Source organism: Arachis stenosperma, chromosome 3, assembly GCF_014773155.1.
Source record: "Arachis stenosperma cultivar V10309 chromosome 3, arast.V10309.gnm1.PFL2, whole genome shotgun sequence".
In the NCBI taxonomy this organism is placed as follows: domain Eukaryota; kingdom Viridiplantae; phylum Streptophyta; class Magnoliopsida; order Fabales; family Fabaceae; genus Arachis; species Arachis stenosperma.
Window position 1 is genome coordinate 162,591,969 of NC_080379.1, and position 14,271 is coordinate 162,606,239.

Consider the following 14,271-nt stretch of genomic DNA (forward strand, 5'->3'; position numbering starts at 1 on the left):
TTATATAAAAATATAAATATTTATTATTTTATGTATTATTTTTATCGTAACTACTCAATTTCATAATTATTATTTACGAAATATAAATTTTTATTGCAATTTAACTGATAGTGTCAACGAAATTAAAACAACAAGAAACAGATTAATTTATTGACATTTTTTATTTTTAAGTGAATAAAGAATAATTAATTTTAAAATATAATTATCAATAAAAAATATTTTTATTTTAATTTAAATAAAATATTAAAAAAATTAAAACTAATAAAAATAAAAATTCCAATTTTGTGTATTAAAACTAATTAAATTTTGAATTTTTTTTACCCTTATTAATTTTGATTTTTTACGTATATTTTCCATTTCCATCTTAGATTTAAGGGAATATCAATCTATTTTTTTCATGAACATGAGTGTCATTTGATTAAAAACACGTTGCAATGATGAACTTCACAATAGTATCTGTTACTTGAATTTTGCAGAAAATATTACAGAATCTTTTTAAAATTTGTTAAGAGTATGCGTTATCCGGAATATGAAATAGGGGTGTTTATGGGACATGTGAAAATCGGATTTGATGTGATTTAAATTTGACCTAAAATATATATCGAGTTTATTTATTGAATCTGAACTTGGCTATAGACCCAATGAAATCTACACATTTTTGGAGCACAATTATACCAGATAAAAATTGAACTGTTAACATTATATTTTTTGATATATTCTTGTAAGTTAGCATGTAAAAATATATAAATTTTTAAGACTCCAACCATTATTTGACATAGTAAAATTCACTTAGAAAAATATAATAAGAACCAACCCTTCTTCAAAATTAAAACATAACTACAATCAATACTAATATTATCTAATAACACTAAATATAAGTCAATACAAATAACACAATATTATGCATTAGTCTAAATTCTTATGCATTCTAAACATAAAACATTAACTTATAGTCTTATAATGACTAATAACACAAAATATTAAGATTTACAATACTTAAATTCTATATAAAAGTAGTTATCATCCATTCTAAATATAAAATATTAACATAAGAATATTAATTGTGTATGATGATCGAACCACCGGATCAAGTTTGGATGACCTGAACTATGACTCGGTCCCAGTTTCACTCACTTTTTAGATTTCATTTCTTCTCTTCGAATCAACCTTGAATCACTTTGGATTCGGGTCTTCATAGTCCAAAATCCTTCGAGTACGGTCTGGTCGTGCACGCCTCTAATCCAGAATGTTAGTGTTGCAAGTGTGAGGAGTGTTATAGTCTCACATCAAAGAAAGTAAAGAAGAGTGAGGAGTTTATAAGATGAGAGAGCCATTAACTTGACACCTTAAGATTTTGAGTTGGATGTAGTGTCTTCTCATCTTATGTTATCTCACTTGATTCCTTTCCAAAATCTTCCCGATGGATTTAAGAGGTATTCAAGGTGAAACATCAAAAGTTTTTCCGACAAAGGTGGTTCGGATAGCGTGTCCCGTGGTATTTTACGGCAGTGTGATGGACGAATACTCATATACAGTGGAGGCATCGAAAGTTTTTCCGACAAAGATGGGTCGGGCGGCGTGTCCCGTGGTGTTTTACGGCGGTGTGATGGACGAATACTCATATGCGGTGGAGGAGTTAGATGGAAGTTGATGTTTGATGTGGAGATTCACACTTGAAGGGAAGATTGTTAGTGTTGCAAGTATGAGGAGTATTGAAGTTAGTCCCACATTAAAAAAAGCAAAAAAGAGTGAGGATTTTATAAGATGAGAGACCTATTAACTTAACACTTTAAAATTTTGAGTTAAATGTGGTGTCTTCTCATCTTATGTTATCTCATTTCAAGAGTTATTCACAGATGGCTCAATATAGAATACTAATATTTATGAATAAATCCAAATAAATAAATAAAAGGAACAAAATGCGAAGCCTTATCAATTATGATCAAGTGGTAACAATACACTCACTATGATGTTGAATTGCTGATGGTGCCTACTACTGTAAAGATGCATCTTTACAGATTTTTGTCTTTTATGACAAAAAAGCGTGTCACTAAAAAGCGTTGCTTTAAAGAGAAAAGTGTTATCCTTAATCGTTAACTTGGCTCTGATACCAATTTTTATCAATGCAGGTTTTTGAAATATTTTTCTTGGGTTGGATTTGCATTATTAAAATTTTCTATTTCTTTTAACAAATTTTCTATTTCTCTTGATATGCTTTCTATACAATTTTTACAGAATTGTTCCATTTCTTCTCTATTTCTTGTGTAAATGTTACTATTCTGTAATCTTACTTCATAATATCTTTTTTGACTTGTCTGAAAATCTAAATCATTTTTTAATTCTTGTATCGTTTGATTTGCTAAACCAGGCATTTTATACTTGTAATTCTTGTTCAGATTCAATTTGTATTTGTTCTAGAGGTTCAACCTGTAGAGGTTGTATTACTTGAATATTTTGAACATGTATTCTTGATTCAAAAGCTTGTAATGCAATCATATTTGTATGTGAAGATAATGCAATCTTCGAGCACGATAAATTTGTTTATTCTTAATATTTTCTTTTAAATTTTTGACTGATTTTTTAGTTTTAAAACGTTGTATTAATTTTCTTGTTCTAAATATCTTTTTGTTTACCTTCTTGATTTCTGTTTCTAAATCTGAAGATTCAGTTGTCAAATTTCTTATTTTTATAGATATAGCCATTATTCTTGTTTTCATATTCCTTTTAATTGTTTTTAAAGAAATAAGACTTTTTTGAAAATCTTTCATATTAGAATTTCTGCATCTTCTGCCATAGCTTCATTGTTATTTTCTAAAGATTCTATTATTTTTTCTAATTTTTCGACTTCTTTTTTCAGATTGTTATAAGATAATACTAAAGTTTTGAAAGCTCTTTGGTTTATTTCAGAAACTTTAAATATTTCAAATGGTTTTTTCTTTCAAAGAGTTCTTGTTTCTTATCTTGATAAGACACGTATATTTCTTCTTTATTTATCGTCATAATTTATTATTTAAAGTTTCATTCAACTTTTCAATTCTTTTTGTTAATTCCTTTATTTCAGAATCTTTTTCTTCAATTTTTAAATAAGATAGACTTAGAGGACTGTTAATTTTAGATTCTCTTATTCTAAAACTAGATGATGAAAATGAATTTCTTGACGGTTGTTTTAATAACAAAACTGGGCTTTCAATAGCCTTATTTCTTGGAATTTCTGTTTTTACAAACTTTTGAAATAGTTCATCAACATAAATTCTTTCTTTATCTTTGAAGTCTATACTATGATGACTATTTGTCAGCGCATAATTAATTGCATATGTGATAGAAATGGTTCATCATTTTGTTCCATTAAATCTATCTTATGGAATTTATAAGCCAGACTTAAGGATCTGCCGAGATTTTCGGTTGATAGAGGAATAGCGTATCCAATATGAGCATTGAATTTAACATTTACATTTGCCAAGTTACCATGGATTATTCCAATTATTTGATCTCTAGGATTAGTGATTCTTTTATCACAGATTGCCAGACTTATTAGAGAATTAATTCCTTTCATGTATGTGGATTTAACTAAAACTTGAATGGTACTAATATGAATCCATCCAATTTTAGATCTTTTTTGTTGATCTTTAATTTTTCCAATTTGTTTATTTACATCTTGTTCATTTATCAGAGCTATTTCAAGTTCTCCATTTGCGGATTGTATTTTTATTGGAGTTTCAATCTGAATTTTTCCATAATATATTATTTTTTCTATTAAAGATTTCTTTTAGAGGATTTTGTTTATTAAAATTATCGTTAGGTTTAAGATCTAATTCCGTTTTTAAAATAGCTTGTTTTTCATTATCAAGTAAAGCGGTTAGCTTATAGTAATCAGATTCTTCAGTTATTTCTATGTCTTCTAAATAATTCATAACTTAAAAAGATTGGGATAAAGATGTACCTTTCTGGAGAATAAACTTCTTTATTTATTGCTATTTTACAATATGTGTTTTGTTCTCCAGAGGGGAGATTTTACAAATTAATTCCAGAGGGGAATTTCTTAGAATTATTTTTCTAATGGATCAGACTCCAGAATTGCCTCAGCTACTTCCTCTTCGCCCTCCTGGCCTGTGAGTACTCTAAGCTTCCTGCTTTCTGATTTCTGATTCTCTATCAAATGACTTAGCACTCTATTTATAATGGTTGGGTTTGATGGACAAATCCCATCCTTACCCTTCTTATGACGTCATTGCTTACGTCATTGAGCAATAATTCGCACCAACTACATTATTGGTGCCTTGTGACGAAAGCTCTTACATCATTCAACAATAATGTTGATGGATGACTCAGATGTCTCATCCTCTTCTTTTCCCACGTGGGTGGGGTCTTCAGCATTGTTGCTTTCTTCAGACATTTCTGAGGCGCACAGCTGGCACCTATGGTCTTCTTTGTCTTTTAGTAAATGGCATAGATTCCTCCTTATCCCGTCAGGAAGTTTTTCCAGTAATCCAGAAAAGTTGTAAAATGCTGATTCAAAATCCACTAGAAGTCTCATCTCTCTTGATTCAATTTGGTTTTTCTTACTAGAAACAATTAGAGTGTTTCTGCTTTTGTAATTTATTCTTGTTCTGGATTCTTTGTTTATTTTTGGGCTCTCTCGAAGACTCTTGCCAATGTACTGGCCAATCTTCCTTCGTCGCTATAAATTGATAGATCTTGAACTTGTTCTATTGGTTGAAAATCTCCTGGGAAGACTGACATGAAAATTACTTGAAATGCTGGGATCAAACATTCTCCTTCTTCATTGAAGATTGGCTGACTACTTGTAAATTTTAGAGATATATCCCTTGGTTCTCTTGCATCAATCATATTTTTGAATTTTTTCACTGCATCTATAAAACCTGCAGGAAATTCTTTAATGATATTTAAATTGTCAAAAATTAGGATTGTATCAATTAATCCGTATTGGAAAAACTGATATGTATCAGAGGGTGAAGCCTCTGGGAAGATTACCAGCTTTGTTAGCTGTTCTTTGTTAATGGGATAATATCCCAATATTGCTCTTTTGTCTAGAGTCCAATTTAGAACCAGATTTAAGGTTTCTCTACAGTTTGATCTGCAGACCCTTTTCTTGTCATTTATTTCGGCCCTTGTGGGAATATTTTTCATTAGTCCAGTCCTTTGGGCTTGGGCTGTTCTTTGGATTTGTACTGGAGCTTTTTCTGCTCTTTTTAGAATTTGCTCTGGATGGAGCACTTCATATTCTCTGAGGGATTCTTTTGCGTCTTCTATTGTCAAGAAACCTCCTTTATGAATAGTTTTGGGCTGATGGGTGAATGGGGCTGCTTTTGCCCAATCATCATAAACTCCTTTCATTGGGCCATTGTAAATAACATAATATTTTTTGTCCTGAGTCGATTTTTTAATTATTTCTGCCAAAGTTTTATTTTCAGAAATTTTTTCAATTTTTGGTTGGTCCACCACGCTTAGCTGGCTGAACTCTGATGGTGTTGTCAGCATTGGTATTGGAGCAGGTAATGTTGACTACTGGGTTACCTTTATGGCTTCCATGGCCTTCTTAATGGATTGAATTTGAGCTCTTAGCTGCTGACAGTGATTGCATCTTTCAAGCTCTTGTTCAAGCTTCTGGATTTCTTGATTCATTGTGTTGACAATGAACTCCATTCTCTTGTCAATGTATCTGCAATAATATTTTATTTCCCTTAATGTACTCGATTTTTATCGGATATTGTAATAAAAACATTTGCCATCTTACCAGACGACCCTGATTATAATCAGATTGTAAATTATATCTAATAAAACCTGTTAAATAACTTGAGTCTGTTCGTAATGTAAATTCCTTTGGAAGTAGATCAATCCTCCATTTCTTAATAGTTTTTATTGCTGCTAGAGTTTCTTTTTCATGGGTAGTATACCTCTGTTCTGTTGGTGTAAACGTTCCAGAAATATATCTGCATAGTAGTTCCTTTGAGGAATGTTTAGAATCTAGTGATTCTTTTTCTTTGTTCAAGCTTTTTTCAGCTTTTTTAGCTTTTAGACAGCCTGACCAGGTCTTGTCTGAAGCATCTGTTCTACTATTAAATAGTCATCTTCTTCCGGAATATAAAGTTCTGGAAGATTTTTACAAAGTTCTTTAATTTTTTGAATCTGCAGGCTATCCTTTTCTTCCCATTTCCAACTCTTTTTTATACTTATTTTTGAAAATAAGTTTTTAGTATAATCTGTTATATTCTTTAAAAATCCTTGATCAGAAATATAATTTATGCATCCTAAAAATCTTTAATTGTTTTCTATCTTCCATTTTATCAGGAAATAAATCTACTTTTTCTAATACATTTGGTTGAAGTTTTAACTTCCCTTCAGTAGATAGAATTAATCCAAGAAATTCTATTTCTTGTTTTGCTATCTTAGCTTTCTTTTTACTGAGGACTAAACCTTTTTCCTTACATCTTTCTAAGACAATTAGTAATTTTTGAAGATGATCTTCTTTATCTTGTTTTGTAAAGATTAGTATATCATCAATGTAAACTAGAACAAAATCATTTAAATCTTTTAAATTTTCTTCCATAAATCTCTGATAAATACCTGGAGCTTGTTTTAGTCCAAATGGTAGGACATTCCATTCGTAGAGTAAAACTCCTGTTGATTCTTTTGTTGGACAAGTAAGGCAGTTAGTTTCTTTGTTTCTTCGTCTAAACGAAGTTGCCAATATCCTGATTTTGCATCGAGCGATGAAAACCAAGTTGCTCCTTTGATTTTTTCTAGAATGGAATCCTTTCTTGGGAGCTTATGAGCATCTCCTATGGTTGCTTCATTCATTTTTTTATAATTAATAACCATTCTTCGTTTTCCTCTTTTAATTTCGTTATTGTTTTCAACATAGAAGGCTGGGGCCGCATGAGGGCTTTTACTTAGTCTTATAATTCCTTTATCCAAAAGATCCTTACATTCGGATGAAAATTCTTCCTTATCTCGAGCTGAATAGGGGATTCTATTTGGAACATTTATTTCCCTTGTAGGAACTTTTAGCTTAATACTTATTAATTCTTTGTTTGTATTTTTAATATCTAAAGGATTTTCAGCACAAACTTCATTTAAAAGTTCTTCTATTTTAATTTCAAGGTCATTTTTTGGAGTTTTTATCTGAAAATATAGGTTCAAATAACATTCTTCTAGAATAGAAAATATTTTGAATTTTAGAATTTCGTTTATAGTAGTAGTTGGGATTTTTATTAATTTTGCCCTTTGATTTAGAGAGGAATCATATGGGGCTTTTAGAACTATATATGTTAATTCTTGGATAAAAGGGTGATAAAGTTTAAGGAAATTGTTTCCTATAATTAAATCTATTCCAGATTCTAATTTATATATAGCTGGAATGAAGACTTCAATCATTTCTGCTTTAAAATTAATTTTGTGTATAGATTTATCGGCTATTCTAATTCTTAGTGGATTTTTTAATTTTTTCCAGTTAAGTTTTATATTTGAACTTGCAAAACATTTTGTTGCCCCTGTGTCTATGAAGGCATTAATAAATTTTTCTGTAATTTTTACAGTAATAAATGTAGCGCTATTACTCAGTTCCTGAGTTTGTCTCTGAGTCTGTTTCTGAGACATATTCAAAAATATATTTTAGTTCATCATCAGATTCTTCTAAAGGTTCCATAAAACAAGTTTTCGCGACTTCTAGTTGTTTAGTTAGGTCTTTTTTATCCTTCTTTTTTGGACATTCATTTGCATAATGTCCTTCTTCTTGACAATACCAACATTTACAGTTTTCTTTTTTATTTGGGCAATAGTTCTTTTGTTTTTTATTAATACTTCTTTCCCTAAAATATCTCTTTTTTCTCCAATTTGGATAATATTTTCTTTTTCTAAAATGATATTTTCTTTTTCTTTGGATATTTTTATAAGGATGGTATTTCCGAATATTTTTATTAGAACCATATTTTTGAGGAATTTCTTCGTTATCTTGACAACAAATTCTAATTATATTATTAAATCTTTTCTGAGTAGCTTCTTGCATAAAGCGTTCTTTTATTTCCTCTCTTATAGCAAATGTTGCTCCACCGAAATTATTTTCAATTGTTTTATTATTTATTTCTCTTATAAATCTTCCCATAATAATTTCATTAACAGGATATGGAAGTTTTGTAATATACATGCTAAGATAATGTTTTTTATCTTCTTCTTTTAGTTTATAATAATATATTTTGTATTCACAAATATAGGATTCTATATAACAAAGATCGAATATCTGAATATTGGCCAAATGATTTTTTGCTTCTAAATATTCTTTTTCAGAAATTTCATTTCTATGATCTATGACATTTTTTCCAAAGAATTCTTTATATAAAATTCTCATTATGTGTGCTATTTTATCATAAGCTGTTGTCTTTTCATCTAATTCTTCTATTATTTTATTATCTACTGATAACATATAATTTCTTATAGTTCCTTTTGTGTGGAAACCTATGAAATTCCAGATATCTAATCCAGATAATTCATTTAATTTTGGGTTTGTATAAGCTTCTAATAAAAAGGAGTTTATCCAATCTTCGAAAATTTCTTTTTCGTTCCTTTTGCAATCTAGATCAAGCATTCTTTCCCCTTCTAGTTCTTGAATTTTTGGAATATATTTAGATGGTATTTTAGTATATTTTGAATTTTTGCTTATAAACCCTTTTTTGAAAGCATAATTTTCAAAACCTGTTTCCCATTTAAATTGGGTTTGATTACTATTCCCAGATGTTCCAGCTTCATCCTTTACTTGTACTGGATGTACTGGTTCTTCATCACTTGAATAGTCTAAAACATATTCTTCTCTTTCAGAAAAATCTGGTTCTTCTTTAATCTGAAAACCTTGTTCCATAAGATTATCTTCTTGAGCCATTTTTAATTGTTTAAAAAGCATTGTAACTTCTTCTAATTTTTCATCAATATTCATAATTTTAGAGGTGGTCTAATCTTTAGATTTGTTGTATCGATTTTATTTTGGACTTCTTCTTTTTTAGGAATTTCTTTTTGGAAATGTTTATCAAGTATTTGTTCAATTTTATTTATCATATTAGGTTCTTCCTTTTCTTTATTTTTCTGAAATTTTAGAGAAACTAATATTTCTTCAAGCATATCTATTATAGAATTTAATTGTGGATTAAAAGTATGATGAAGGTGGGGATAATTATCTCCCTGATAACATTTTTTAGAAACTCCATGTGAAATATAAGTTTTTTCGGGCTTTTGAAGTCCTTCAATAAAACTTATAGTAAAATAAAGATTTTGAGAAAAATCATTTTGTATTGATTTTAAGAATTCGGTGTCATTACAATTGACATTAGTTAAAATCATTAGTTTTTGATCTATTAATTTTGATAGATTAATAATTTCTTCTCTTAAATCTTCTAATTTACTAGTTTTTTCCATAAGGTGACGCTTTTCTTTGAAAAGGGCAACGGTTTTAAATTAAAAGTGTGGTTTTAGAATGAGTGGTTCAGATTTTGCCACATATCACATCTTTAAAACAACATCTTTACCATATATTTCACCATTGCTGATTATTATGTCAGTTTGACTTTATAACTGAATGCTTGACTATAGCACTTGGCACTGCAGAATAGTGTCTAATCACAAACCCTCATCCCCTACTTTTGATTAGAACAAAAGATCTGGTCGGTGATGGTTGTTGCAAATCAAATTGGAACACAGTGCCTTTAACCCCTTTGGTACAATCTGAAACTAGTAGGGTTACGTTACAAATTGTGTTATGGACAATTGAGGGTAGCTTTAAACTATAAATAATGAAAAAATATTAATCAACTTAAATATACAAAACAGAAATAACTACACAAACCATTTCTACAAAGTTTTAGTTGTATGAATGCATAGTTTTAGTTATGTCTCGAATAGTTGAATTGTTTCTCATATAAACTTTAATTGATCCTTGGGTTTTTTTTTTTTTTGAGAATTGGGCTTAATAGGATATTTATTTAAATGGCTCCATCACCCCCACACAGTGATCCAAATTTCAAAGGCCTTGATCCAAAAATAAGAGGGGGTTTTCTGAAAACCATTTTGTGTCTAATAATTTGCTCTTAAATCCGACACTATATATGCTTGAGAAAAAATAAGAAAAAAACAAGATTAATTTAAACCTGTATTTTAAGTGTAAGATCCCTCTAAGAGCACCAACTAGATTCTGGGTCCTTAGTGTTTTGGAAGGAAACAGTGAATTGGAAAAGGAAAAGAAACATCATGGTTGGTGGTACCTCTCTTTCGTTTCACTCCAGCTATATTATGCCTACCACCCCACTCCATTGCACGTTCTCAATCTCATTATAATATTGATCACTTCTTTAATCACTATCTCATAAACCTAACATGTCTTCTTTCTCCACTCGCCAGGCATTTCTTCGCTGTAATTCTCACTTCTCTTTCTTAAACTTAATATTCCCATAAATCAAAAACTAAGCACTTGTCCTTTCTCAAACTTGATCAAACCCATTCAAGTCTTAGCTTCATTTCTCTAACTCAAAAGTAACTGACCCTACAACTTTCCAAAATTAAGCAAAATATTGCTATTTTCTTTAGAATTTACCTAATTTGTATATTAAAAGTATATTTTAACCTGTTCTTTTATTTATTAGTTTTCAAGTGTAATATTGATGGCTTTTATTTACAATAAAAAATTTTATCGTTAAACACAAGAATTAATCTCTTGTTACTTTACAAACATTTTAATAGGGTTTTTTTTTTGTATTGGTGACGTGTCTATTTTAATTAAATTAAAGCATCCAACTATTTCTCTCATTGGTAACAAATAATTTCTTTTCATACATAAATTCTAGTTATTTACAAAAGGGAAAAAAGGACCCTAATAAAGGCCTAAATCTGTAAATCAAATAGAGAGAACTTAATTCAAAATCAAGTAACTGACTGTGCTGTCAATTCCATATTTTGAGTGATTCTCCGTTTCAAGTCAACAAAACGGTCTGAGAAATTAGAAATATATTCTAGCCTCTAGGGATCTCACCATTTTTTTTTATTTTAAGAAAAAAGAAAGGATTTTCCAGAATAATATATAACTTGATATGAATACCTGGCTTTTATCTATTGGTGCTTGCTGAAACAAGTGCTTATGACAGCACACACTCTTCTCTCTCTCTCTCTCAAAAAATCAAATATTCCAAAAAATCAAAATGCAAGTCTCAGCAATCAATCAGCATCATCCAAGTACCCAACCTTAATTCTCATCTCATCTCTCTCTTTCTTCAAATAAACACACACTCTCAAGTCCTAACTCTCTGTCAGTGTTCTCTTTCTCTTTTTCTCTCTCTCTCTCTCTCTGGCGGAAGGTGAACGTGAATCCTGCTACTTTTGCGCGTGTGCATTGTCCCTTGTTTCTTTCAACAGCTGGAACTGCTTATTACTGTAGCACTAACACACTCCTTTCTTCTTCAACTCACTAACCCTCCACCACCAACAACCACCCCCTTTTGCAACCACACATACCAAACCCAAAAATTGAAACTTTTCATAAACCCCATCACGAAAGTTATAATCTTTTTTCCATATAATTGAACTGAATTGTGAATTCAAAAGAAGAAACTTCTCACTTTTCAGTTTCCATAAACCCCATTACAAAAGTTTTTTTTCCTTTTTTCACATAATTGAGGTGAATTGTGAAGAAGATGGGTGCAGGGGACTACTACAAGGTTCTGAAGGTGAATCGTCACGCCACAGAAGAGGAGCTTAAGAAAGCATACAAGAGGCTTGCAATGAAGTGGCATCCAGATAGGAACCACCATCAAGAAGTGAAGAACAAGGAAGAAGCTGAAGCAAAGTTCAAGCAGATATCTGAGGCCTATGATGTCTTGAGTGACCCCAAAAAGCGCCAGATCTATGATTTCTATGGCCACTACCCTCTCAATTCCATGAAGGTTAACAAAAAGGAACAAGACTATGATGGTAGAAATAATAATGTGAAGGAGGAGAAAGCAGGGGTGGTGGTTGAGACCAAACTTGTGTGCACCCTTGAGGAGCTTTACAAAGGTTGTAGGAAGAAGTTGAAGATCTCAAGAAATGTTGTTGATGAACTCGGGTAAGTAGTAGTTACAATTAATCCTCTTTCTTTAATTAATCCATGCCATGGTTTTAGATTGGGGTATGCATTACAAGTGTTGAATTGAGGTTTTAGCTCTGACTTTGTGATGGTTTTCTGCTTCTTGATTTGGTTACAAATTTTGGGGATGTTATTTGATTTAGTTAAGCTATATTATTAATGTTGCATGCCTTTGTCGGCTACATGTTTGGACTATAACTAATTGAAAATCTACTAGTACTGAAACTCATTGTTATGACTTAGTACATATACTTTTGGCTCTTGATTCTTGAACTTGAATCTTTTCCTAACTTCAATCAATACCCGTATGTATGATTTTTGTCTTGCTTTGGCCATCATTTTTATTTAACTCATCTGCAGAATTTTGTTTTCTGTAATTAATTTGGCTGTGGCTACTACACTGAAATTTTTGGCTGTACATTGAGTAGGCCTAATGTGCAGACACGCAAGATTACATGTGTATCCACATGCCACAGAAAACTTCAATTTTCTTGTTTCATGTATTTATTTCTTGGGATTTGTGTTGGTCCCTCCTGTGTTTATTTTATTGGTTATTAACAAATAACAATACACAAAATGCTAAGACCATTCTTCCATTAACAACTAACTATAAAAAATTACTAAGTTGAATACAATATTTTTTTATTGGTTGTAGTAATCTTCAACTTAGCCATTCCAATCACAATATCTCTTCATTCCTAAGTTTGATTTGAATATTTGACCAGCGTCACCCTTTATAATAATAGTTAAGAACCACTATATTATAGTTTAGTGAGATATATCAAATTATCTAACAGTTCTTAAATAGAATTATATCGTTGCGAATGCATAACAATTGACCTAGTAATAAGCGGTTGAGTGAACTTAAAAAAGTTCCTCTGTTTTTGGTTTTAGCAGCAAGTTGAAGTGTGTGGAAGAAACCTTGAAGATAGACATTAAACCAGGTTGGAAAAAAGGAACAAAGATAACATTCCCTGGAAAAGGAAACCAAGAACAAGGAGGGTCTCAACCTTCTGATCTAGTCTTTGTAGTGGATGAGAAACCACATGCTGTGTTCAAGAGAGATGGAAATGACTTGGTGATCACACAGAAGATCTTGCTTGTGGAGGCACTCTCAGGGAAGACACTCAACTTGACAACCTTGGACGGAAGAGAAATCGCCATCGAAGTGACCGATGTTGTGAAACCGAGGCATGTTATGGTGGTCCCAAATGAAGGGATGCCAATTTCTAAAGAACCAGGGAAGAAAGGATCCTTGAGAATCAAGTTTGATGTTATGTTCCCTTCAAGGCTTTCCACACATCAGAAGCATGAGCTTAAGAAGATTATGAGAAAGGATTATAAACTGTCATCATGAACATGATATATATATATAAACTAATTCTCTCAATCTTTTATTACTTACACTGTATATATATGTAATGTAATTTCCAGCTCTAGTCTTGAAGAAATTGTGCATAATACTAATAAACAAGGCATGGTTGGTTGCTGCTACCCAGGTTTTGAATTGATAGCAGAAAATCGTTGGTGTGTGAAAAACTTTTTGTGATTGTAACTTGAGAATTGGTCTATTAAGGTAGTTAATTATAGTTATATTGTAATTTACATAAATAAGTGTAACACCACAAGTGGCCTTGGATTTTGTTTTATTAATATTATTATAAGTTAGAACACGTTGCTACTTGCTATGTGTAAAGTGTGTATGGTTCATCTTATGAGTGGTTTCAGTTAAAGAAGTTATAGGCTTCTTATTTTAGTTTCTCATATTAATTGCTTATTATGAAAATGACTTGTCTCTAGATATTTCTCTAAGGTCCCATGACATGAATTTTTTTTTTATAATAATTTATTTTGTTTAGGAAAAAAAAAGAGAGAGTTGTGTTGGTTGACCAAATAATATTGATGGTTATAATAATCTTTGATGAGTAGCGTTAGTGTCAAATATCAATAAAGAATCCAATGGATGTGAGGTTACAAATAATAGAGACATGAATCGGTAACCCCTTTTATGTCGTTTTCCATTTTTAAAATTAGCACCGACACATGACAAATAGGTCTAGAAAAATAATTTTCATTGTGATTTGAATCACACTAAACAATGACACCTCTTTTTTGTTTTTTAGGGGATCCAACATAACCTTGCTTGTTCTCCC

General features: G+C 30.8%; 1 protein-coding gene across 2 annotated transcripts; it reads left to right on the plus strand.

The window, feature by feature from the left end:
* Nucleotides 1-11,250: 11,250 nt before the first annotated feature.
* Nucleotides 11,251-13,612, plus strand: LOC130969029 (uncharacterized). Of its 2 annotated transcripts, none has more exons than XM_057894585.1 (2): nt 11,251-12,097; nt 13,013-13,612. In XM_057894585.1, the coding sequence occupies exons 1-2, from the start codon at nt 11,688-11,690 to the stop codon at nt 13,473-13,475; spliced, it is 873 nt and encodes a 290-aa protein (XP_057750568.1). In that variant the 5' UTR covers nt 11,251-11,687; the 3' UTR covers nt 13,476-13,612. The 2 variants fall into 2 exon arrangements, with proteins under 2 accessions (XP_057750568.1, XP_057750569.1); XM_057894586.1 differs by having other exon boundaries at nt 11,256-12,097; nt 13,016-13,612.
* Nucleotides 13,613-14,271: the final 659 nt, after the last annotated feature.

Excerpts from the sequence above, each read along its gene's own strand:
- LOC130969029 (XM_057894585.1), top strand. The coding sequence starts at position 11,688 with ATGGGTGCAGGGGACTACTACAAGGTTCTGAAGGTGAATCGTCACGCC. Across the intron at positions 12,098-13,012 it reads AATGTTGTTGATGAACTCGG|CAGCAAGTTGAAGTGTGTGG; the intron begins GTAAGTAGTAGT and ends TTTTGGTTTTAG.